This window comes from Brachyhypopomus gauderio, chromosome 4, assembly GCF_052324685.1.
Source record: "Brachyhypopomus gauderio isolate BG-103 chromosome 4, BGAUD_0.2, whole genome shotgun sequence".
In the NCBI taxonomy this organism is placed as follows: domain Eukaryota; kingdom Metazoa; phylum Chordata; class Actinopteri; order Gymnotiformes; family Hypopomidae; genus Brachyhypopomus; species Brachyhypopomus gauderio.
In genome coordinates, this window is record NC_135214.1 from 13,195,682 (window position 1) to 13,223,525 (window position 27,844).

The window sequence follows — 27,844 nt, forward strand, 5'->3', positions numbered from 1 at the left end:
AAAGGTTAAGAGGGAATCATTCATCAGACTCGAGCCCTTTCTCAGATTTCCAGATAGAGGAGTTTGTGATGTTTCAGAAGATGGATTACAGACCCACATAAGACTCGACATTAAATCTCTCTGGAATGATTGCGTGTACATCCCGAGTCACGGGTACATGCGTGATCACATGTATCACATGATCCCACATGTTTTCATTAAAAGTCACCAGGTAGCTGTAGTTGAGATGCTTCGAGGAACCGTTGTGTGGGAGAAGCAACATTTAGTGGGAGTGGTCTAAGGGCCACGCCCACTGACCTGCTTTTGTCACTGATCTGGGCCTGCATCATGCGCAGCCTGGCGGGGGGGATGTAGGCTCCGCCCGAGCGCATCAGGATGGGGTCCAGCTCCTCCTTCTTCTTCTTGGTGGGGGGCTCGTCAGCAGGGGGCTTCTCGGCTGGCGGTGGGGAAGCGGACCGCCCCCTCCTCCGGTCCCGGTCCCGACTGGACCTGCGCTCACCCCTGCTGCGGTCCCGCTCACGGCTGCGGTCCCGCTCACGGCTGCGGTCTCGCTCACGGCTGGAGCGGCGTTCGGCACGCTCAACGTCTCGTTCTCTGGACCTGCAGGAGGAAGTAAAAGAGAGAAAGGGAGGAAGTAAAAGAGAGAAAGGGAGGAAGTAAGAGGGAGAGGGAGGAAGTAAAAGAGGGAGAGGGAGGAAGTAATATGATGATAACAGAGTCACAAATCATAACCGATGGTGGTAATTGTATAGATCATCATAATAAAACAACAAAGAACTTCAAATAAAGAATAATAAGCATCTAAACGATTTGAAGCCAAAGTAAAGTCCAGCTAGGACAGGACACCACCCCACCTGCGCCGCCAGTCTGACCGACCACGGGGGGGAGCGGGACCTGGAACGAGAACGGGACTCTCCTCTGTTCCTGAGAGAGAGAGAGAGAGAGGGAGAGAGAGGGAGAGAGAGAGAGAGAGAGAGAGAGAGAGAGAGAGAGAGAGAGAGAGAGAGAGAGAGAGAGAGAGAGTACGAGAGAAAGGGAGAGAGATAGAGATCAAAACAGAGACCAACACAGAGACCACCAGACAGATCAACACAGAGACACATCTGAGACACGGCCTGTGCCTACCCGTCTGTGGAGGGACTTCTCCACCTCGCCCTGCTGCTGTCATCGTGGGAACCCCTCTGGAACCAAAATGACAAACATCAGTGAAGTGTGTGTGTGTGTGTGTGTGTGTGTGTGTGTGTGTGAAGTCTCACAACAACAAGAGCTGAAATCAATATGAAGAGATGGAAACAGGTGGATCCAGGTTTAAGACTCACGTCACCTGTCTTAACTGCCTAAATAGAGCCTTGTGTTTATGTATACAGCAATACGGACATCTCAGCAGGGGAAATTCTGGCTGTCTGCTTTACTGAAGTGCTACAGACCCTGATGTGTGCTACGCTGCTCTTCATCCTGTGGGAGGTGCCGTCGTCGCTGTCTTCCTCGCTGCTGCTCTCAGAGTCGCTGGGCTCGCGGGGGGCGTCGGGTCCAGACCCACTCCTCAGACCGGGCTCTCCCGGGCTGCCCTCTCCAGACACACCCACATCAGGAACCGATCCACTGCAGCCTCGGTCTGCCGAAACACCACCACTCTCTCTCTCTGGGAGGGAGGGAAGAGAGAGGGAGGGGGAGAGCGAGAGAAAGAAACAGTGAAAGAGATGAGAAAATAACCACTGCAGCATGGAAGGAGCCTCCTTCTAAATTAATGATCAAACATAAAAGGACACAAACAAGACGCAATAAAAGCCAACAGTGTCTTTACACTGTGTTTACGTACTGTAGAGAAGGGGGTTCAAACATCGCCTCCATCTGGGGGAGATTAATATGCTGAGAACACACTCGTACACATACGGGTTAAGCTACGAATCTGCATACACCAATTAGTGGGGCCTTAATGTGTAGAGGCTGTGTGTCTCACTGCAGTGAGCAGACGTTCATTCACAATTAAAAAAAAGAACAAAGTTACTTAATGTTCCACTGAAGAGCTCATTTATAATAAACCTGTAATCTCACCAAGCACCAACTCTATCTCGGCTACCGCGGGGGGGGGCGGCAGCATAACACACCACAGATTCCACAGCACGATGCCCAGGAAAGGAGGGGGGGGTACAGCAGGCTGTGAGAATAAATGAGCTGGAAAGCTCAGATTCAACTTAAGGTAGCAAGCTGTTGCGTAGCAAGACGGTTCATAAGGCTACGCTCTAGACCACCTTAAAAGTGAACCGACACGGTTGGTCTGAGCCACCTTGAGGGTACACACGCTGGAGGAGCAGCCGCAGACGCTCAGGAACAAGACCGTGAATCTGGGGAACACTGAGGCTCTGAGAAAAGCTGATAAAGGGCAAAGCTACCCCACAGAAGAGAGGGGCAGGCTCATGACCACACCCTCCGACCCCCATAGGCCACGCCCACAAAGGCAGGCGGGTACCAACTGAACACAGAGACGCTTCCAGGCTCACTCTGACAAAGACGTCCAGCCGGCTCTCCGCACGCTAAAGGGACGACCACCACCCGCACATGAGCCACAGTAATGAACCAGAACGGAGGCGGAGACAGAGTCTGTGGGCGTGGCCAAAGGCGTTCGGCAGTATTCGGGCGACATACATCTGCGATCCTCTGTTGTAGGAGAAAACAGGTCGTACTGTTTTATGACATCTCAGAGTCAGCAGATCACAACATGGAGGGCAGAGAGCCAGTGTGGCCTACAGTGGTGTTAAAAACACAATTAGTGATGAAAACGGTGAGCTGGGACCCATCGTTTCCTCCTTTGCTAATGTCTCCTGCTGTGATGGTGGCTCTCAAAGCTCAAGCCAAAAGTGGATGGACTTCCAAACACTCCCATTAGAGCAGAGGGGTTTTCACACAGGCAGCACTCTACACACTCCCATTAGAGCAGAGGGGTTTTCACACAGGCAGCACTCTACACACTCCCATTACAACAAAACCTCCATTTCCAAAATACCCGTTTTCATTTTTACGGCATTAGCGTTTTGTGAAAGACAGTGGTGAAACTGAACCTCGATCACCATTTAATTTGGAATGATGAGCAGACGCGCCTGTGCGAGCAAATTCACACACACACAGTCACACATGCAGTCACACGAGCACAGATGTACATACACAACACACACACACACACAGAAATGTGTAATAACATGCAGGCTGGCCATGGGCAGATGGTATCGGCTGACTGGTTGAACGCGGTTGAACAAGTGAGGGTCCTCGGGTGGAGGTTCGGAAGTGAGGGTGGGGGGGTGTGGGGGGGGGGGGGTGTCTTCGTTCTGCCGCTCAGCGCAGATTCACAGCGACTGGGCAGAACCGATAACGGATTCAGGGAGCAACTACATGGAGCAAAGCCAGCAATTGTTACTGAAGCAACACGCTGGAGAGAGCGCAGACCATGTGATCAGTCTGATAAGCCCCCCCTGAGTCTGATTCTCTGAAGCAATGCTGCCCCTCTGAGGCTGGAGAGAGCACAGGCAGAGTGATCAGTCTGATAAGCCCCACCGAGTCTGATTCCTTGATGGAGATGAGGAGATGAGGAGTAGTCAGGTTCTCCTTCTGTCCTGTCTGTGCAGATACTAAACCCAGTGTGTTGTTGAGGTCCCAGCAGACCTGCATTACCAGCCCCATGTATGACCGAGACACAGCAGCTAGCCGCTGGAAAGAATCGCTACGGATGACCTGAAACTGCACCAATGTCCCCCAACACGGAGGAAATTAATCCCATCTGCGAGAATATCATGTGATTTGAGGTGGGACTGCGGCCCACGGAGGACGAGTGTGTCTTACCTGGAGTCTTGTTCTGCTTGGGTTGGCAACTCTCTCCTTCCTCAGAAGAACTGGAGTCTCTGCTGGTCTCGGGACATTGTGTCCCACCTGGTCTGGAGTCCTGGGACTAGAGGACAGAGAAATCAAAATGAGACAGCGAGAGAAAGAGAGGAGAAAAGAACGTGAGGGACAGAAGAAAACACTGTTATCTGTCGTGTGTGTCCTGTAGAGGCAGCGCAGGAGGCGAACAACAGGTAGCTGGCCGTGATGACTCGGGGCCTGTGTGGTGGGTCGCAGGACTGGCGTGTCTACGGGGTGGTCCTCTGCTGATTGGAACCGAACCCGACTCTCAGAAAGAACGAGGCCCAGTCAGACTGCCCCCGGGCCCCAGCGGCCGGCCGTGCAGAAAGGTCTAGCCTGATTTCTACAGGGACGCCGATGGCGCCCGCACGCAGTTCAGTTTCAATCAGAATTCAATCTGCTGTTTGGATGGATCCCCGCGAGCAGCAGACGCGTGGGCCCGTGTGTGGGGCCCGTGTGTGGGCCCAGCCTCTGTACCGGCAGCCGCGCACATGTGGGTGGACCGGGCTCCAAGAGCTTGGGGGGGGGGGGGGGGGGGGGGGGTCAACAAACAGCAGCAACGGATTTGTATTTCTCTGCAAAACTGAAATGCCTTCAGGAGCTGCATCCACTGCTAAAGCCCAATCTCAGGTGTTTGTGGCACCAGGGGGGACGGAGCCGTGTTCAGAGCCCCGTGTTATTCAGCACTTCAGCAAGCCGGCTGATGAGAGAAAGCTGCCTCATCTCCTCACCGAGGCGCCTGGGTGCCCAGCATCCCGCACGCATGGGGAGAATTATTAATAGCTCCTGAACCTGCACATCGCTAAAAATGGCACAAAGAGCCAGACCAAGAAGCAGGTAAGCACTTTATCCGGAGCCTGGGTGTGTGTGTGTGTGTGTGTGTGACTGACAGCTCTGTCCCTCCAGCTGGTGTCAACCTCTCCTCTCCTAGAGTGGGAAGACTGCTCACATGCACACTGAATCATTTCTGACTGGACGTCCAAATGCTAACGAAACCTCCCAGAAATGACCAGACATTCATCCACACGTCCAGGGTATTCAGGGTATGGATTTTGGCAGGACGTAATGAGCTTGCAGACTGGAGAGGTGAAATCTGTGCTATGGTACTGAACTGGAAAAGGCGTTTTAGTCCTGGCAGCAAAACGTGTTTGGAAACGACTTCACAGCTGTGCTGGCCGGACCCGTTCACAGTGCAGCGTGGGAAACAGCAGCAGACTGGTATGTAGGTGTGCAGGTGGAGAGTGTGGGCTCACTCACTGTCCTGAATGAGTCATCAGTGTGGGCCAGATGTGTTCTGATCACATGGAGGGTGCAGGGAAGCTTCAAGACAAACCCCTCACAATCGGGTCAGAATGAGTTTATTTGGTACGGTGACAGGTGACGGCATAGGGATATGGAAATGGGGGGGGGGGGGGGGGGGGGGGGGGGTTGTGGCTGCTGGTGACAGGTGATGCCAAATATAGTAAAATATATATTTATAGTAAAAATATAGTAAAAATACCTACATTTAAGCAATACTGAAAAGTGCCCACCCTATATACAACCAGCTTTGATCACTCGCATTGTTTTTCAGGGTTCTGCAGGTGCCACACACACATCACATGCATCTTGTGCTGTCCATATTTTATTAACAAGTGAACAATAATTGAACCATTGAACATAGGGACACTAAACATAATACATGTCAGACATGACATTCAGACACTGTCAGATTCTGAGATTAAAAAAAGTAACTTTGAGAGGTGCGAGTAACAAGAATAATCCATCAGAATGGAGTGTGGATTAGTTTACTTCTCACTTTAGACCCGCGGGGACGCTAGTGAACGATCCAGGAGAAGAGAGTAACTAGTAGATTACTATGTTTGTGAATGTAGCAAAACGGTGACAGAAGCTACAGCAGCGACTAAAAATAATAACAGCATAGTAGCTTTGACGAGCATTTTGTGACACGCTCTTCCCTGTTGACTTCTCACGATAATATCGCGCTGAAAAAAATTAACCTGTCTTGTCAATGTATGGAGCCAGATCCGTAAACGTGAGAAGCCGCTTTCGCCATTCCAGATGGCTCAGTCAAAACCATTACGTCTTAATAAACCAATAAATAATCAGAGGTGTCAATTCCAGGTTCCGAAAGTTAAAGTCCTCACCAGGATTTTGCTCAGGCTTCCATTAATTTTACTTGGATTGCACTAATTTGAAAATCTAGCAAGCTTGAGCAAAATCCCGGTGAGGACTTTTACTTTCTGAACCTGGAATTGACACCTCTGTAAATAACATCAGCGGCGAAAATGAGTGTAAAAAAAATACCAGGGTTTTTATTTTGTCACAGAAGGTTTCTAACATGGGCTAAAGCACAGGGTAGACTATCAAATGACAGAGTTTACAACTTCATCTTCAACATTTAAGCCCTGGCACGAATGTTCTCCTCACATGTCCCTGGATTCACCAGTTACAACTACAGAGACACTAGAAAAAAAAATCTTGTTTCTTATTTTATGTCACCGTTAACTACACAGGGTTGACGCGAACTTAAGAGGCCTGTCTATCTACCCATTTATCACAAGAGCTTGTGGCTAGCTCCGACAGTGTTCAACGCAAGCTGTAGCGAACGGCAGTAACTTTGTTTAACCGCAAAATATGAAAACTATTGAAACCATTAATCACCCAATTAAATCCACTGGGACATGTCCACTCTTCCACCTTGTCCCCGGTGTAGACAGCACTGTGTCCTGCTTCTCGTCCCGCTTAGCAGTAAATGAATGAAATGAATGACCACAACATGAATGAAGAACGTTCGTATGACTGAAACACAGTTTGGACTCTATGATGGTTCTGGGCGGAGATTGTGCCACTGTGTCAACTTCAAAACGGCAAATTTCGCTGAAAGGTGACAGATTTTCATGCCTGATTTAGACTTCTCAAAACTTTCCCAGGAGACAAACTTTTAAAAAGCCCATTATATCATTGTCAAGTCTACTGCAAACTCTCAAACTTGAATCACAAAAGTTTTGCATGATTCTGCACAACTGTTAAAAACACAGCTGGCGTCTTTATCCCAGTAACAGCATAAGTGAACAGAGAAACCCACCCCACCCTGTCCTACCACACACACACGCCCCACCACACCCTGTCCTACCACACACACACGCCCCACCACACCCTGTCCTACCACACACACACGCCCCACCACACCCTGTCCTACCACACACACACGCCCCACCACACCCTGTCCTACCACACCCACACGCCCCACCACACCCTGTCCTACCACACCCCACCACACACACACGCCCCACCACACCCTGTCCTACCAAACACAATCATGTACAACATGCTGAATATCATCATCTGTGGTCTCCCGTTTAACATGCAGCTCTGGCGTGCAGGCCACGTTTGACTGTGTGTGTATGCCGAGAATGAAGCGCAGAAACGGTTGCGTTTGGTTTTCTCGGAGCGGATCTGACGGCGGATGATGGGCGACACCGAACCGCGAGGAACCAGCAGCGAACCTCTCCGAGCGTCAAGGCTGGTTAAATCATGGCCGGCTCGACCCGGCACCTCACACACACCGACGAACGTCGTGTGACCGGGTCTTTACTCGAACGGTAACCGGATGTGTAGCTTGTTCGCCAGTTCCACATAGTTAGCAGCTAACCCACCGACTCACTCACCGACTCGTGTGTGTTTGGGTCCACACCGCTAGCTAACAACACTACCTCGGCTAACGGGCGGGAAGACGCGTGTAGACGCTCAGCGCTCCTCACCACGTCCGAGTAACGTTACCACTAACGACGGAGCGGGTGACGTCGGCGTAGAACCCGCGCGAGCGCACCAACGGAGCTCGCGCCTCGGAGCTCGCGCGGCGCAGTCAGCGTTCCCGCGTGCGGCGGAGGGGCTTTGTGAGCCAACCCCGCCACTCGCCGCCGTTACAAACGTTCCTCGCCGCCGACCGACGCATCCGCGCCGCTGTACGTCGCGTTAGTCAGACTCGTGCTGAGAGGATTCGCGGTTCACGGACGTCGTACCTCGTCGTTTGAAGCGGGATTCAAAACCGCGATTTCAGATTTGCTGGAGTCCGCCGCCATGTTTCCCGTCCTCTTCCGCGTGTGGTACTACGGGTGCCCACGCGAGACAAACGCGAGACGTCCGTCCGCAGGGATGCGCTGCCTCGCCTGCCCACTATGGCAAACTTTATTTTAGTGTGTTGCTTTTGGAGAATCTCACACAGCGTCGGTACTTCCTGTTGTTTTATGAAAGTAAATTCATCATTGCAGGTTTCTCTGCTTTATCTTCCCAGAGAGGATTCAACACACCTGATTTGAACCAGGAATCAGTCTTACACAGTAAAAGCATCCAGAATAAACGTTTGCGGACTGGAGGTATACAGTGGGCTCAAACAGAACTCTGCAGACCACTAGACCCAATCTTCTAAAATGCACTGCGTAACCATAACATAAACTATCACGTTTTTTTGTTGTTTTTCCTCCGTGTGTGTATGACAGAGGAGGCTGATACGAAGATATCTGTGCACACCGCGTTGCAAAACCCACTAGGTGACTCGCTCTAAAGAAAGACACGGGCCCTGACTGAATCTTACTGGCGCTCTGTTGACGGGACACGGTCCGTTTTGCTTTCTCCACACCTGGCACGAACGGAACCGTCCAGAGCTCCCGAACAGCCATCTAAAGGACCTTAAATCATCTATCCACTGAATAAACGTTACACACGAAGTAACCAATGACATTAGGTCATTTATTATTCTCTTTGATTAGCAAGATTTAAATAAGTATTTTCTCACAAAAATGACATTATTCACATGAACCATGTTTCTATTTTGTATAGTCATTTTAATATTTTGCAATCATGTGGTGGATTTTAGAAACAAAAAGCGTTGATTTTATTAAAACCCAGCAGATGAACACCGGCCCACGCTGCCCCGGGAGGCACTAACGGGTCGGGCTCGTTAACCGACAAACGGCCCGTGCACCGACTGCTGATACACGACCCGTCACGACACGACAAACATCTACACGGTGGCTGGTCACCAAGTGAGAAGAAATATGTGCAACTCCGTCCAAAGATTTACGATTTGCGGTTTAACAACAGTAATAAATATTTGATCCGCTGCTTGTGCGAGTTCAGAGTTCTGAATGTGTAGCATGTCTTTGGGCTGGACCGAGGACAGCTGTCCTCTCGCACGGTCCCGTAATATACTCATATATTTGTTGGGAGTTTGCGGTCTCCCCAGTAAGTGTTCGCGCAAACAGCAAATATGTCAACGATCATGTCGGTGCCTTCAGAATGAGAGGTCCGTGTGTACCCGTTCATGATCAAGACAGTCGGAATGCTGAACCAGGTTGTCAGAATGACAGTGTAGTCTAATTTTCTGATGGATGAACTTTTGATGGCAGTTACTGAAAATACACACAGCTGCATTTTCTGTGTGCATATATCAGTTTCAAAGCAGTTACACGTTATAGGATGTAGGAGACTGCAGAGAGTGGACAGGGTGTATCTGACTGCTAGAGCTGTCAACTGTGGACAGACCACTTCAATGAGAACCAGAAAATAAAGGCAGTGCTGGTTTGCAACACTCCACAGCACAAAGGAAAAAAACACAAAATTAGAAACATCGGAAACAGCGCTTAGGAAGATGTGCACACACAGCGCTGTCTAAGGAATTCATGTCTATCTACACCTCCTGACATCCCTGTCAGAAAACAAACCCTCGCCCACGCTGCAGCGAACAGCGTCCCTTGCAGTGTAGCGGGGGAAGACACTTTCCGAGCATCTTGTCCGTCTAGTTCGGACTCCGCTGCCGTCGGTTCCGACATCCTCACGCAGCGCATCCATGACAGCTGATGTGGTCACAGGAGTGCACGTACAGCCGTCGGAAAACTTTTCACCTCCATAAAAAGTTAAATTCCTCAGTTGGGTTAAGGCGGGTGGAGCAGGCTCCATCAGCGTGAGTAGTGGGCCCCACACTGCCTGTTGCCGCTGTGCTGCTCACATCGAGGATGACCACACTGGAGTAAATCATCTGAAGTCAAACTCCTGTCATCATCGAAGATGAGCTCCTAAGATGTGAAGATCCTCTGTTGTATGGCTTTGTACAGGTAATCCCAGCTGGTACATCATACTCCACGACAACAGCACACAGACTCTGGCCCGTTAATCCAACAGTGACAGGAGCTCTGTGACCATTGAGATTTCCATCATGTCTTCTGCTGTTTCTCAGTCCACAGTATCATTCAGGTATATAAAGCTATGGGGTGGTTTGTTTGGTTCTGGCCTGTTACATTTACATTACATTATATGCTTTATCCCAGAAGACATAACATGAGCTTTATGACTTACATGTAGCCTATTTCACTTTGGAAGTAAATATTTTCTAAAGCCATAGCAAATGTACACAGATTTACATTTACAGTTCTGCCTTTAGCAGACCCTCTTATGCAAAACTACTTACAAAAATGCTTTGTCATCCACAGAATGCATCCTAAACAGTACAACACATACCACTGAACTAAGAGTGTTAGACACACTTGTGCTGAATGTCACTATGACAATGTTGTACTGTTCACTGTACGGTCACTGTAAGCACATAAGTGCTTCTCCTGGACACCGTGTTACCGTAGCACCTTCAGTCTGACCTTTCCAACAGTGTCACTTCTGGCCTCAGCGGAGATGCTAACAGACTAGACATTTCCAAAGATGTTGTCTTCTATAATGGCGTTTCCTGTCTCCGTCAGTTCAGAAGGTGTATTTGCTGTGACCAAAGAGCAAACGGTCTCACAGTGACTGAAGCTGCCATACTGAAAAAAAACCTTTTATTAAAAGTATGTTGTGCTGTTTGTACATGCCAGTGGAAGGTGAGATGCACCACTGACCTGTTTTAAAGAACTGGTTGATCTCATGCTTTATAAATCAGGATTTACCTGATAACTAATTAGTTCAGATGATTCATCAGAGCCGGGACAAGTCTAAAAGAAATGTATATAATCTAGGTACCAACGACACTGAGCAAAACTATCAAACACCAAACAGACAAACTCAGAAACATGGAAATGTGTGCTTTATGAACAAGTGGATTTGAAGAGCAAATCCGCTAAACAAGATAATCTAATCATTACATTATATAGAATCTGCCTCAAAGGAACATGGAGCAGGAATGAGCGTGGTGCAACAGGAATGGGGAACATTCAAAAGACAATACTGCCATCTACTGGTCCACAGAAAAAGTGCATTCTATAGCAGTCTTGGAAATAGTCTAAAAACAAAGTGGTAATTTAAAAAATACACAAAAAGCTGTACAGACAGACACACACACAGATAGATTGGTAATCTTACCACGTGATAGTAATCAAATGCTCTATAGCTAAATTAATTTTTGTAAATGTAGGGAAGAATAATTGTTATGTCATTAAACTTGCAAGACAGATCTATATTAAAAATCATAAACGAGTAAGTCATACATGTTTATTAGGTGACATTCAGTAAAATCAGCATTTACCAAATTATTTGTTTTGTAGATTCAATAAATTAAAATGCAATTGAGATTAATTTTGCTGGAAACTACTTTGGATCTTGTGACAGACAAAGGAGTAGGAATTTATGAGAGAGGAACAATGTATATAGTACCTGTAAGTAGATAAAGACTAACACACTATCACACTGCACTTGGTGATTATGGAAAGCAGAGGCATAACTAACACACACACACACACACACACACACACACACACACACACACACACACACACACACACACACACACACACACACACACACACACACAAAGCGCTGAGAGTATGATAAATGTCCTTTCAGACCCTGAGTAAGGAGAACACAGGAGAAAGGTCAGAGCACTAATGAATGGTGTCATTCTGATCCACTGATGTAGCACTGTGATATAACAGGCAGCGCTCCAGACCGAAGACATTCAGCACGCCGCATGCACCGAAGACCCAGCACGGTCCAGGAGGCCAGCAGGTCCGTCTCTCAGTGGTCACCCTGCCTTTAAAAGGACCCCGCCCTAAACACAGATCTGCTGACTGTCCTGTACCTTCTGTCTGGGTTACGACGTCTGTGATGGGTGTTTATGATGATGTTATGTTGTGATGCTACAAGTGAAACAATCTTAGTGACATAAAACATGTGCAAAAAACAAAAACATACAAAAATAAACAAAAAAAGCACAAAATGTTATCAGATAAAACACAGAGGTGAAACGTATCAGCACTGACCAAAACAAATCTAGCTGCCAGCCTGCTGTGTACGCCTGGGGTGGAACTCTGGTCTGTCACCATGTACTGATCCAGCCCTGCTGTGTACACCTGGGGCGGAAATGCAGTCTGTCACCAGGTACTGATCCATACTGGAGATACATATAACATTCAGTTCAATTACCTGAGAGTATTATATTATAATTTTTAGTATTATAATTCATGAAGACCAGAGCAGGCGTGAAACACTGCACTTCTGCCATGAGCCCCACATGCCACTCGCACCACACGCCTCTGGCCTTATTAATCAGCCATTCAGAAACACACAGGTTCTGCAGCTGCTGCTCAGCTTGATAAAAGAAAATGCCTGTATGTATCGAGTGTGTGTGTGTGTGTGTGTGTGTATGTTTTCCCTTCAGGTGTATTTTCTTTCTTAGTGGGAGAAAACACAGTATCACACCCAGGCTTCAAGACACATGTACACACTCACACCCACTCACACCTGCTTATACCCGCTCACACACACTCACATACGACTCACACCCGCTCACACCTGCTCACACACACTCACATACGCACTCACACCCACTCACACCTGCTCACACACACTCACATACGCACTCACACCTGCTTATACCCGCTCACACACACTCACATACGCACTCACACCCACTCACACCTGCTCATACCCGCTCACACACACTCACATACGCACTCATACCCGCTCACACATGCTCATACCCACTCACACACACTCACATACGCACTCACACCTGCTCATACCCACTCACACACACTCACATACGACTCACACCCACTCACACCTGCTCATACCCACTCACACACACTCACATACGCACTCACACCCACTCACACCTGCTCATACCCGCTCACACACACTCACATACGCACTCACACCCGCTCACACCTGCTTATACCCGCTTACACACACTCACATACGACTCACACCCGCTCACACCTGCTCATACCCACTCACATACGCACTCACACCCACTCACACCTGCTCATACTCACTCACACACACTCACACGCACTCACACCCACTCACACCTGCTCATACCCACTCACACACACTCACATACGCACTCACACCCGCTCACACCTGCTCATACCCGCTCACACACACTCATACATGCTCACACCTGCTCACACACACTCACACACACACACCCGCTCACACACACTCACACACACTCACACTCGCTCACACACACACACACACATACACACTCACACACACTCACACACCCGCTCACACAGAGCGAACTTTCACATCTTGCTGGGCAGCTTTTGCAGACCAGGACCAGGTTTTAAATCTTGAACAAAACAGACAGTAGTGACATTACATTCTAGACCCAGACAAAAACTCATTCATATGAAGAACACCAGCGTAAGACTGATGACAGACACAGACAGCAAAAAACAACCCTAACAATCCTTTTCTTAGAACGCCAAGCCACTGGTTCCCTCTGTGGCTTCATGCCTTCCCTGCTGACATGAGCAGCTCAGCTAATCAGGTTCATAAGTCACACCCTTCATGAGCAGATGCGGCTGGGCCAGAGGAACGTGAAACGCACAAGAAAACAGTGACCAGAACACAAGCACGTGTTCTCACAGACACACGCACAGCCTCAGGCACTGTCCCCCGGGACCGGGACAGCCCTGCCTGTCTAGTTACTGCATCTGTTTCCTTCCGTTTAACATCCCACTAAGTGTTCATGGGAACCTCTGCTTACTCGACCTTTAACTCGGTCACAACGGGTCAGTACAGCACAAGCAGCAAGTGTGACATGTACAGTAATGCTACACTTCTGTCGTCTTTATGAGATGAAAAATGAACAAATCTGCTTGAGGCAAACCCACAAAATACCTTCAACTGGGTTAGAACCCACCCTGAACTAGAACCGCCCTGAACCGCACGCTTTGTTAACAAGGGCTCCATATTTCAGTTCCCCACTGTTAGAATTCCCCTGTGTAAGTAACATGAAAAATGCATTATTTCTCGGGCATAATTCTGAGTGTGTGACACTGAGGTTTGAGGTGGTCCACACTGAGTATGTGCACACAGCTGAAGGTCCATCTCCCAGCGAGCAGAGACAGATCAGTTCTGGGGCGACACCAGGCGATTTTTAAAAGCCTTTGTTCACTTATCATAAAACAAAGCAGCACGCAGCGGTCGTGCAGATATCTCAGGGTTAGCTTAACGTTTTTAGATATTAAACACCTTTGCATGAAGAGGGATTTGGAGAACATCATATTCCTGCTGCCTCATGAAGGTTTAATATCTCTTCTGTAATCCATAGACGTTTCTGTGCTGCTAACCAACTGAGACAGCGAACACAGGCGCTACTGAATTCAATTCAGTAGGTTCAGAACAAACACCCCAAACCCAGCTGGGCATTCAGAACAGATGGGGTCAGATCTCCAAATCCAGTGTCTCTAGACATTGGATAATGAAAAAATAGGGGTTGGCCATTTTCATCAGGGGCCTGTGTGTGTGTGTGTGACTATTTCTCTCCCTCCTGATTTGTCTCCCAGCCCTTCCATTAGGAAACATCGTTATATGTCATTACTATGGTTCTCAGACCATGGTCTACACTTCAACTCATGCCACGCTGTTTTCCTTCTTAAACAGAACACAAAGGCTGATTAGCCTCGGCATGCTGGGCCAGGGGTTTTAGTGCAGATAGAAGACACCGATGATCCATAATTGGGGTTTACAGAAGCGGCACCAAGTACTCCTGCTCCATCTGGACCTACATGTACAGGTCAGCAGCCACTGTAGGAACCAGGCCCTTTATTACAAACACAGCCTTGTCAATGTGATCTCACAGATCGAATTAGTGACAATTACCACCCAATTTGTATTTAAAAAGTCCTGTATGCTTGAGGTCAGGGCTAGGGTAAGGCATTACCTTTGTACGATTTTATACATATTCATAAGGGATTTAAATATGTATGCACCACTCATGCTAAGCATGTAAGTGTGCAGAATGAGTCAAGCCAAGTCTCATCCCAAGGTCAGTGTGTGTTAGTTGTCCTCCATCTTTTCATGTCTGTTCAGGAGTGAGGTTTAAAGTCCAGCAGCAGAACACCCAGCACCATGGCAGCAACACCGCTGGGCTTAGAATGGTCCACCACCCAAGCAGTGCCGGGCCAGCAGTGGTCCTGGGATATCGGAACCTGACCCAGAATCATAAATAGGATCATGCCAACTGAAATGAATTAGAGAGAGAGACAGAGAGACAGAGAGACAGATTGTTGATAGTATCATTGTACTGATTGTGCTGTATGGAAGTGAGGTACAGGGTCCTCTCAGTAACCACGACAACACCAGATGGGACATACATCCCACAGACTGTATGCAGAATACTGCAAAAATGTACTAAATGTTCACAGAGAAAAACACCAGCTAATGCAAGCAGGGCAAACTTAGCCTGATACATTATAATATGAAGTATTTTAAAACCTCAGCCCTACCCTCGGTGCCCTCTGTCAGCTGGTACTAACTAGACTAACCTACTGACCACTAACCTACTGACCACTAACCTACTGATCCTTAATCTACAGACCCCTAACCTACTGACCTCTAAGCTACTGACCCTTAACCTACTGACCCGTAACCTTCTGACCACTAACCTACTGACCTCTAAGCTACTGATTCTTAACCTACTGAGCCCTAACCTACTGATCCTTAACCTACTGACCCCTAACCTACTGACCACTAGCCTACTGACCTTTAACCTACTGACCACTAACCTACTAACCCTTAAACTACTGACCCCTAACCTACTGTCCTTTAACCTACTGACCACTAACCTACTGACCCTTAATCTACTGACCCCTAACCTACTGATGCTCAACCTACTGACCCCTAACCTACTGACCCTTAACCTAATGACACCTAACCTACTGACTTTTAACCTACTGACCCCTAACCTACTGATCCTTAACCTCAGTCCCATCTATCAGTGGCTACCAGAAGTGGTTCATACATTTTTGGGCACCCTACACAATTTTGTAACACACTCGACACTATAAGAGACAGTAACACTGTAAGAGACAGTAACACTGTAAGAGACAGTAACAACTCTACACTATAAGAGACAGTAACACTGTAAGAGACAGTAAAACTGTAAGAGACAGTAACAACTCAACACTATAAGAGACAGTAACACTATAAGAGACAGTAACAACTCAGCACTATAAGAGGCAGTAACAATTTGACACTACAAGAGACAGTAACACTATAAGAGACAGTAACACACTCAGCATTAATACACCCACCACTCCTCTCACTACACAATAATAATCTTTATTATTGTTTTCCCATTACTCTTATTCTTCTTTGTCTAGTCTATTATTACTTAGTCACTTGTTTCCTATTCATTTTGAATGTTTCATTACTTCTGTTACCCTGGCAATCGTCATATTCAGCTCCAAATCATTTGTTTTGGCAAAACTGTACCTGATATAGTCATGCCAATAAAGCTACCTTGAACTGAACTTAGAAATAGAGAGAGAGAGAGAGAGAGAGAGAGAGAGAGAGAGAGAGAGAGGCAGATCTGTAGAAAAGCAGGAATATATTGTATCATTTCAGATCTATTAATACATTCAATCCACAAACTCAAATTAAACCCATATTAAGCCAAATTAAACCCTAATGTAGTATGCAGAGCAGAACTGAGAGACCCTCCTCCCTCTAACCATGTTTTAAAGAAAGCTTTGAAATTCCTTTTCCACTTTTCCCACACACTCAGTCTGCTGTCACCACAGCACATGTGAATAACTGACTCCGCCCACAAACACACCCCTCAGAGCCAATAAGGTAAACCATGACCTTCACAACAACATTCCCTACACCCTCTCAAAACCATAACCATTCCCTACACCCTCTCAAAACCACATCACTCCCTACACCCTCTCTAAACCACAACCATTCCCTACACCCTCTCAAAACCATAACCATTCCCTACATCCTCTCAAAACCACATCAATCCCTACACCTTCTCAAAACCACAACCATTCCCAACACCTTCTCAAAACCACATCAATCCCTACACCCTCCCAAAACCACAACACCATTCCCTACACCCTCTCAAAACCATAACTATTCCCTACATCCTCTTAAAACCACATCAATCCCTACACCCTCCCAAAACCACAACACCATTCCCTACACCTTCTCAAAACCACAACCATCCCCTACATCCTCTCAAAACCACATCAATCCCTACACCCTCTCAAAACCACAAAACCATTCCCAACACCCTCTCAAAACCACAACCATTCCCAACACCTTCTCAAAACCACATCAATCCCTACACTCTCTCAAAACCACAACCATCCCCTACATCCTCTCAAAACCACATCAATCCCTACACCCTCTCAAAACCACAAAACCATTCCCAACACCCTCTCAAAACCACAACCATTCCCTACACCTTCTCAAAACAACAACCATTCCCTACGTCCTATCAAAACCACATCACTCCCTACACCCTCCCAAAATCACAACACCATTCCCTACACCTTCTCAAAACCACAACCATTCCCTACACCCTCTCTAAACCACAACCATTCTCTACACCTTCTCAAAACCACAAAATCATTCTCAACACCCTCTTAAAACCACAAAACCACTCCCTACACCCTCACAAAACCACTCCCTGCACCCTCTCAAAATCACAAAACCATTCCCAACACCCTCTCAAAACCACAACCATTCCCAACACCTTCTCAAAACCACAACCATTCCCTACACCCTCTCAAAACCACAACCATTCCCAACACCTTCTCAAAACCACAACCATCCCCTACATCCTCTCAAAACCACATCAATCCCTGCACCCTCTCAAAATCACAAAACCATTCCCAACACCCTCTCAAAACCACAACCATTCCCTACATCCTCTCAAAACCACATCAATCCCTACACCCTCTCAAAACCACAAAACCACTCCCTGCACCCTCTCAAAATCACAAAACCATTCCCAACACCCTCTCAAAACCACAACCATTCCCAAAACCTTCTCAAAACCACAACCATTCCCAACACCCTCTCAAAACCACATCAATCCCTACACCCTCCCAAAACCACAACACCATTCCCTACACCCTCTCAAAATCACAACAATTCCCTACACCTTCTCAAAACCACAAAACCATTCCCTACACCCTCCCAAAACCACAACACCATTTCCTACACCTTCTCAAAACCACAACCATTCCCTACACCTTCTCAAAACCACAACCATTCCCTACACTCTCTCAAAACCACAACCATTCTCTACATCCTCTCAAAACCACATCAATCCCTACACCCTCACAAAACCACAACACCATTCCCTACACCTTCTCAAAACTACAACCATTCCCTACACCTTCTCAAAACCACAAAACCATTCCCTACACCCTCTCAAAACCACAAAACCATTCCCAACACCCTCTCAAAACCACAACCAATCCCTACACACTCTCAAAACCACAACCATTCCCTACACCCTCTCAAAACCACAACACCATTCCCTACACCTTCTCAAAACCACAACCATTCCCTACATCCTCTCAAAACCACATCAATCCCTACACCCTCTCAAAACCACAAAACCATTCCCTACACCCTCCCAAAACCATAACACCATTCCATACACCCTCTCAAAACCACAACCATTCCCTACACCCTCTCAAAACCACAAAGCCATTCCCTACACCCTCTCAAAACCACATCAATCCCTACACCCTCCCAAAACCACACCATTCCCTACACCTTCTCAAAACCACAACACCATTCCTCACACCCTCCCAAAACCACAACACCATTCCCTACACCTTCTCAAAACCACAACACCATTCCTCACACCCTCCCAAAACCACAACACCATTCCCTACACCTTCTCAAAACCACAACACCATTCCTCACACCCTCCCAAAACCACAACACCATTCCCTACACCCTCTCAAAACCACAACACCATTCTCTACACCCTCTCAAAACCACAACACCATTCCCTACACCCTCACCCCTAAACCACACACACTGATGAAAGTCAGACAACTGACTAAACAAGACACGAGTGCAACACATAACAAAAACAAAAGAGAAAAAAGAGACAAAAAAAAGAGACAAGTGAAATCAATAACACAGATGAATACGAGGGAGGAGTCAGGTGTGGACCATGACTGAGTAGCAGCACATAACACCACAACCTGGGGGTGCTGTCTTCTGCACTGGTCCCTCCTCTTGCAGCGTGGTGAAGAGCACTGAACATAATGCTCGAATGATTCTTAGCTTTATATCTATTAGTGCGCAAAAATAAATATTCAAAGACCGAAGTGAATAATGGAGTGAAGAGGTTATTTGATCTGTGGACACACAGGGCTTAATCAAAGGACCATAGCCAGGAACCCAATCACACTGTGGTTTCATTTTTCAATAATCAATCCCTCTGCTTTCTCTGAGAACCCAGGGGGACTGTGGAGGGGTCCATTGGGAGAGGTAGATCTTCTGGTCCAGTGAAGGTCTGAGCGACTGACCTGTGCCTGGCAACAGTGTGTTGGCTTATGAGGTCCAGTGTTTATATGAGCTTCCTTATGAGGTCCAGTGTTTATGTGAGGTTCTTTATGAGGTCCAGTGTTTATATGAGGTTTCTTATGAGATCCAGTGTTTATATGAGATTCCTTATGAAGTCCAGTGTTTATATGAGGTTCCGTATGAGGTCCAGTGTTTATGTGAGGTTCCTTATGAGGTCCAGTGTTTATATGAGGTTCCTTATGAGGTCCAGTGTTTATGTGAGATTCCTTATGAGGTCCAGTGTTTATATGAGGTTCCTTATGAGGTCCAGTGTTTATATGAGGTTCCTTATGAGGTCCAGTGTTTATGTAAGGTTCCTTATGAAGTCCAATGTTTATATGAGGTTCCTTATGAGGTTCAGTGTTTATGTGAGGTTCCTTATAAGGTCCAGTTCTTAATATAATCACATAATGTTCTTGAGTGAGACTGATGAGCAAGTGTGGCACTGCAAGAGCATATTCAGCTGAACAACCCATAATGGGCTCATCTGTAGTAACAGGTTTAAAAGACTGTGCATGTGTGTGTGTGTGTGTGAGTGAGTGAGTGAGTGAGTGAGTGAGTGAATGTGAGCGAGTTCTGTACTCCATGCAAAGAGAGCATGAATGTCCCCCCAGAGAAGCACATTGAGGTTAAACAACTCAAAGTCATTATCACTTGGAGCAGAGATCAGCAGCACTGTGGTCCTGGAAATAACCCAGTTCAGCTGTGAGGTGAAGAAAACGGCCTGTAAAAGACCTGACGATGTGCAGGGAGAGGGGGGGAGAGAGAGAGAGAAAGAGAGAGAGAGAGAGGGAGAGAGGGAGATGGAGGGAGAGAGAGAGAGAGAGGGAGAGAGAGGCAGGGAGATGGAAGGAGAGAGAGGGAGAGGGAGAGAGAGAGAGAGAGAGAGGGCGGGAGAGAGGTGGAAGAAATAATGGTAATGATAGTATTGTTGGTATAGTTATGTTATTATTGGTGTTATTACTATTCTTGGCAGTAATTAGTAATACTGTTGTCTATTCTACTTTTTGTTTAACAAATGAAAGGAATGTGTGTGAGTGAGAGAGAGACAGAGAGAGAGAGAAGTGTGTGTATGAGAGAAAAAATATTTAAAACTTGTGTTTTCTGGGGCCTGTTGTGTTGTCATGGTGCTTCAGGGCCCTGTAACTGTGTGATCAGACCGTGTTGCCCAACCTGGGCATTTACACCGGCTCTTCTGTTCACACCGGCTCTTCTGTTTACACGGGCCCATCTGTTTACCCGGGCTCTTCTGTTTACACGGGCTCTTCTGTTTACACGGGCTCTTCTGTTTACACGGGCTCTTCTGTTTACACTGGCCCATCTGTTTACATGGGCTCTTCTGTTTATATTGGCTCTTCTGTTAACATGGGCTCTTCTGTTTACACGGGCCCATCTGTTTACACCGGCTCTTCTGTTTACACCAGCTCTTCTGTCAACACGGGTCTTCTGTTTACAGGGACACATTTCTAAAGGACCACTGAACCACTGAAGATACACTCACAAACATACAAGCACATAACTGGAACGATGCACTGGTATAGGACTGGTATATGACTAGTAAATTCACTGGTATAGGACTGGTATATGACTAGTAAATTCACTGGTATAGGACTGGTATATGACTAGTAAATTCACTGGTATAGGACTGGTATATGACTAGTAAATTCACTGGTATAGGACTGGTATATGACTAGTAAATTCACTGGTATAGGACTGGTATATGACTAGTAAATTCACTGGTATAGGACTGGTATATGACTAGTAAATTCACTGGTATAGGACTGGTATATGACTAGTAAATTCACTGGTATAGGACTGGTATATGACTAGTAAATTCACTGGTATAGGACTGGTATATGACTAGTAAATTCACTGGTATAGGACTGGTATATGACTAGTAAATTCACTGGTATAGGACTGGTATATGACTAGTAAATTCACTGGTATAGGACTGGTATATGACTAGTAAATTCACTGGTATAGGACTGGTATATGACTAGTAAATTAGTTAAATAAAGTCCCCTGAACACTAAAGCAGCGCAGCTGAAATGTCTGTATTATCAGTAAGAAATGCCTTGTTTTAGCAGACATCCTCCATCTTTCCCCCTCTCTCCCTCCCTCTCTCCCTCCCTCCCCCTCTCTCCCTCCCTCTTTCTCCCTCCCTCCATCTTTCCCCCTCTCTCCCTCCCTATCTCTCTCCCTCCCCCATCTCTCTCCCTCCCTCTTTCTCCCTCTCTCACAATCACTCTTACACACTCTCTAGCTTTCACTGTCGCCATAGCCACCATCTCCTGCAGATACTTGAACAGCAAAAGGGTTTCAACCCAGCGCGGGTCAGACAAATAAATCCATCTAATGCCATCATATAGAAGCAGAACCATCTAATTAATTAAACCCTGAATGAACAGCAGGGTAACCATGACAGTCACCCATGTCATTCTGACTATGTAATCCATCACCCATCTGCCTACAGTTCCCAGCATGCCACTGGTCTGAGCTCAAGATCAGCAGGACACCTAAACCATGTGCTTAATGCTTCTACGTCTAGGCTGGACATGTTTTTATTTTCTGGACTACATCATGAGTGTCTAATGCATGTTTTTTTTATTTCAGGGAAATCCACATATTAATAATGCACAGAGGGGAAAAAACTATAAACACACTTCCAAAATACACAGTCATGCTGAGGGCTCTATTGGTATGGTGATTAATGGGCTTGAAATTAACTGGTAGGTGTTAATACCCGCCTATCATCAGCGCAAGTCAAAGCAAGTATGTCAGCTGTGAACCTTATAAAAAATAGCGAAATATGCAACCTTTATCTTACCATTAACATTTTACTTCTGACAGTTTTCTTCAGTTGGTTTAAAACATTTTTCCATGCGCTGTACTTGGGAGAGGTGGTGCTACTGCTGATCCTGTTATTAACTGAAGACAAAAGGCGTCTGGCGCTAAAACACACAGCGCGGGAGGGTTGTAGATATCGTTACATAGCGATTGCTCAAAATTCACCAAAAAATACAATGAAATCTTATTCTTTCATTAAAGAGAGCGCACGCATGGATGTTTCACAGTTCCTCCGACAGTCAGATTAAATAGATCTTTACTGATACGAGGTAGAAAAAATAGTAAATCTGTTGGGGATTTCACTTCTCATATTTCTTATATTATGGTACAATAATCTGATGACCATTAATAATCATGCTATGTCTTATTTAACATGAAATGTCACAAATAATATTTCCCTTTTCTTTCTAAATCTAAACTCTAGATCTCCATTAGTCAACTTATCGTCCATCCCAAACTAATCTGGGTTTTGCAGCCATTACTAAGGTTCCTAACTTAGAATTGATCGCACTGTCCGACCAGTAATTGCACTTGATTAAAACATGTCAGCCGCGTCATCTGCTTGCTAATCGGCCCCATCAGTCGCGATCAGAGCTGAGTGTTCAGCGGTCGGAAAGGCCCTTCTCAGCCTTAACACCTCCCTTCCAAATACATTATCCATCAGCCTGATTAACACGACACACTGGTGCTGTTAGCCCCTCAGTTGTAAGGAGATGTGACAGGGGTTTATTTCAGAGCCAGTACAGTAATATGTGGTATGGATTTCATTACATTTGAATAATATCGGTAATGACCTGGAACAGAACGCTTAATCCATTTATGATGAAGCGGTGTGATAGATGATCTCGCCTGATCAGCGGACTCGTAAATCACACCGGAGACCGAGGCACGGAGATACTAAGGTTTGTCTTTCTCAGCGCCCCTGAAAACAAGCATCTTTTAAGTAAACATGAGTTTTTGACATGGCCTTTCACAAACGATATCACGAGCGTCCTTCATCCTCGAGGCGGTGCGGCCCTGATGTGGGGTTTGGCCCTACAGGAGGAATGTTGTCTTCTGCTCCGTGGTTTGATGCTCGGGGACGTAGCAAACTACGCATGCTATGAGATCCCAGAACACCCCCACTTTTGAAAAGCTTGATATTGATACACCCCTGACGGTACAAATGTATCTTAGTATGATCATGAAAACAACTCGGAATACAGCAGAAAGCAGTTGCAAATCTGCAACCGGGTGGCGTTCAATAGGCGCTCGTGTGACTGCGCACCTGAGGTATCAATCATTCCTTTAAATTGCAACACCTCAAATATGAATCAGTCCGCGCTCGAGGCGTTGGTTAGGCCTAGCGCGCGCAGCCTCGAGCTTGAAAAAGCACAGCAGTCCCGTTCACAGCAGCTCCCGACCGAATGCGTGTCAGGCAGCACACGTCTTTCTGTTTGCTTTTGTGTAGCTTCCTGTGATAGGCAAGGACCGGGCTTCTAATAGAAGGTGACACCCTGTTCAAACACCAGGCACGTGCACAGCTGGTAAGTGCGCGCACTGTGCTGTTGGCGAGTGTCCAGCATGGGGTCTAATTATCTCCGAGCACACGCAGTTAGTGCGGAATAATCACACCCTGTCCGCTAACCGACAGCGCCATGCGGGATATCTCCTGGGCCTCGCAAAGTGCAATGTGTGTGTTCCTAATTACATGGATCGAGTTGCCAAACACACACTCATGTGCCATAGGAGAAGGATAATACAAAAGCCTAGCTCAAACACAATCAGCAGTTCTCCTGCTCTTCTGTTGGGTGTTAACACATCTGGAGTACTGTATGTTTAGATCACGGACTGCCATAAAACCCACAAAGTAGTTTTTTGTACAGAAATATAAGATTTGATAGATTTCTTTTGAATCTAATAAACTAATTCTATGTTGGGTTAATCTCTAATCTTGCCTGAGGATTTGATATCTAGCTGATCTTCCTTGTGTGTGTGTGTGTGTGTGTGTGTGTGTACACTGAGTGCAGTCCAAGATTAACGCTAACGCTAATGCTAACAGTGTTCCACCCACAGCTGCCCGCCCAGTTCACCAGATGCATGCTGGGTATCTGTCACCAGATGCAAGCTGGTACCGGTCATGTGACTGATCCTTCCTTCAGCTCCATTACTCTTTACTCTGAAGGGAGTTACATACAGACGTTCTACAGGAAACACACCCAGACATTTATAGGTGTATTTGACAGTGATACAGGACCCAAACACATTGTCAAATGCACACACTAATTTTCTTGGCAATGATTAAAAGGACAAGATGAAGAGGGAATCAGTGAGGGAGTCGTGTGTTTGTGTACAGATCCAAACACTCAGATGAGAAGAACTGAGCTGGGAAGCACTGTGTGCTGCTGATGGTTCTACGCTGCTGAGTAGGGCTTTTATAACAGGACATGTGACCTTAGAGGGGCTGACTCCCCCAACGCCGTGGAAGCTCCTGTCATCAGCGCGAGCTCAAGAACGCAGCCGGGACAGGACTTTCTGCACGGCCAGCCACCAGAACACACGCCCGAGAGAGGCTCGCTCACACATTTGCCGTTATCTCCCAAAGAACAAAAGAACAGAAACTCACACTAGCACGGAGGCCTCTAACGTCCCGCCGTGGCTCCGGACGGAAAATGGCCGGCACGAGGAAGAACTCTGTCGACGCATAACGCGCCACGCTACGTCTACTGACCGCCGCGGCCTTCACAGCGTGGAACGGAAAGTGTGCCTCTGAGGACTTGAACCCTGTTAGAATGGCAAACACAGTGTGTGTGTAAAGTAAATCAGAATCAGATCAGATAAATAAGAGGTATTTGTAAAACTACTGTACTGCAGATCACAAAATCAGGCAGTGTTAAGAAAGGCTCCATGAGAAAGGGAGGGAGAGAGATCGAGAGAGGAGGAGTGGGGGAGAAAAGAGGGTGGGAAGCAGAGGGAGAGAGAAGGAGAGAGAAGAATAGAGAGGAAAAAGAGAAGGGGAGAGAGAGAAGTGGAGAGAGAAGGAGAGAGTGAGCATAGAGGTAGGGATTTGAGGTCATGCGATACTGGTGAGCACCCAGAGAGATGATGGAGAATTGTGTGTGTGTGCGGTGCGTGAGACAGACAGGCCAGGGCGGTAGAGGGACTGAATCTGCTGCAGTAAGACCGTCTCCGTCTCCTCACTGCAAAGCTGTGCTGAATTCTAGCAAGGCAACATCTCACTGCAGAATTTATGCTGCAGGTCTCCAAGACCTACCAGTCACATTACAGCCTCACGTCTGTGCTTACACCTGCCAAGCACATGAGATTCATATTTTGTTCTCTCTCTCTCTCTCTCTCTCTCTCTAATATATATATATATATATATATATATATATATATATATATATATATATATATATATATATATATACACTCACCGGCCACTTTATTAGGTACACCTTGCTAGTGCTAGTTTGCCTTCAGAACTGCCTTAATCAATTGTGGCATAGGTTCAACAAGGTACTAGAAACATTCCTCAGAGAATCTGGTCCATATTGACATGATAGCATCACGCAGTTTCTGCAGATTTGTCGGCTGTACATCCATGATGCGACTCTTCCATTCCACCACATCCCAAAGGTGCTCTATTGGATTGAGATCCAGTGACTGTGGAGGCCATTCGAGTACAGTGAACTCATTGTCGTGTTCAAGAAACCAGTCTGAGATGATTCGCACTTTATGACATGGTGCGTTATCCTGCTGAAAGTAGCCTTCAGAAGATGGGTACACTGTGGTCATAAAGGGATGGACATGGTCAGCAACAATACTCTGGTAGGCTGTGGCGCTGACAAAATGCCCAATTGGTACTAATGGGCCCAAAGTGTGCCAGGAAACTATCCCCCACACCATTGCACCACAACCAACAGCCTGAACCATTGATACAAGGCAGGGTAGGTCCATGCTTTCATGTTGTTGATGCGAAATTCTAACCCCACCATCCGAATGTTGCAGCAGAAATCGAGACTCATCTGATCAGTTTTTCCAATCTTCTATTGTCCAATTTTGGTGAGCCTGTGTGAACTGTAGCCTCAGTTTCCTGTTCTTAGCTGACAGGAGTGGCACCCGGTGTGGTCTTCTGCTGCTATAGCCCATCCGCCTCTAGGTTCGACATGTTGTGATGGTAAACCCTAGAGATGGTTGTGCGTGAAAATCCCAATAGACCAGCCCATCTGGTACCAACAAACATGTTCAAACTTACTCACTTAAATCACCTTTTTTCCCCATTCTGATGCTCGGTTTGAACTGCAGCGGATCGTATTGGCTTAAATGCATTGAGTTACTGCCATGTGATTGGCTGATTCGACATTTGCGTTAATGAGCAGTAACCGCTGTAAAATGCTTCAGCACATCTGGTGCACCCCCTGCTGGGCGCCCCCTGATCCAGTCACCAGAGGCCTGAGCAGCCGTGCCGAGTGGACTGTGCCGTGTTAAAGCCGAAGGAAACACTAAACCGTGGGCTTACTGTGGCCCTGCGGCCTTCCAGCTCTGCGCCCACGGGATTCTGCAATCGATCGCTTGCTCCCTTAACAAGGCTGTCCTGATAGGACGAGACCAGCCATGCAGCAGAAGCTCTGAAGCAGCCCTGAGATTTGGCGTCCTGCTCACAGGCATGGCTCCAGGGGACAGGGGACAGTGGAAAGGGGACCTCGTGCTCAGGTGTCACTCTTGGCTCTTGGGGACTGTCAGGACTGTCAGGTTGTGTGTGGTTCCTCTATGCTGCAGGGGTTTCAGCCCAGTTCCCTTCTGGGTCTCCTCACGAAAGGCTGTGCTGGCCAGTGAAGAACCTGTCCCTTACCCACCTCAGCTCCTGGAGATGCTGTTAAGCAAACTGTCTGATGATAAGAGACTCAGACGCATCAGAGAGAACACTAAACATGAGCTCACCAACGTTAGACCTCGAATCCAAAATCCAGACCTGGATTTCGTGATAGCTTGTAGTTTGTCCCAGTGAACTACAACAGTTCAAAAATGTCTCCTGGTGAACACCCTGCTGAATGAGGGTCTTTCTTCACTCACCTCCATCAACACCTCCCTCCTGTACACAGTCAGGGGATGACCTGCTCAAAGCGTACAGGGTTCAGCTCGGTTCCTTCTGGGTCATAGCCCTTCATCTCCAGGACTTCAGATATTACCAGTAGACACCAAGACACCCCATCAGTCTGTATGATAAGAAATATATATATTTATGCTCCAGGAAGACAGTGTCCTTGGCTACGCCAGCTCTCCTCATGCTGGGTTTGAAGAC

At 46.9% G+C, this 27,844-nt stretch overlaps 1 protein-coding gene and 1 long non-coding RNA gene across 3 annotated transcripts in view; one reads left to right on the top strand and one right to left on the bottom strand.

Annotated features, from left to right (window-relative positions):
- Window positions 1–8,096, bottom strand: part of cwc22 (CWC22 spliceosome associated protein) — a 35,650-nt gene extending 27,554 nt beyond the window's left edge. Inside the window, exons 1-6 of one of the 2 annotated variants that reach the window (XM_077002325.1) lie at window positions 7,920–8,096; window positions 3,835–3,940; window positions 1,428–1,642; window positions 1,126–1,181; window positions 880–924; window positions 298–558 (exon numbers count right to left, since the gene is read on the bottom strand). In XM_077002325.1, coding sequence (XP_076858440.1) covers window positions 298–558; window positions 880–924; window positions 1,126–1,181; window positions 1,428–1,642; window positions 3,835–3,940; window positions 7,920–7,979 — 743 coding nt within the window. In that variant the 5' untranslated portion in view covers window positions 7,980–8,096. Of the gene's footprint in view, window positions 1–297; window positions 601–854; window positions 925–1,125; window positions 1,182–1,427; window positions 1,643–3,834; window positions 3,941–7,919 lie in introns of those variants that run through there. The other variant, XM_077002324.1, reaches the window with a different exon arrangement.
- On the top strand, window positions 7,261–8,974 carry LOC143512238 (uncharacterized). Its single transcript, XR_013130399.1, has 3 exons — window positions 7,261–7,499; window positions 8,192–8,273; window positions 8,397–8,974. It is a non-coding gene; the product is annotated as an uncharacterized LOC143512238 (long non-coding RNA).
- Window positions 8,975–27,844: the final 18,870 nt, after the last annotated feature.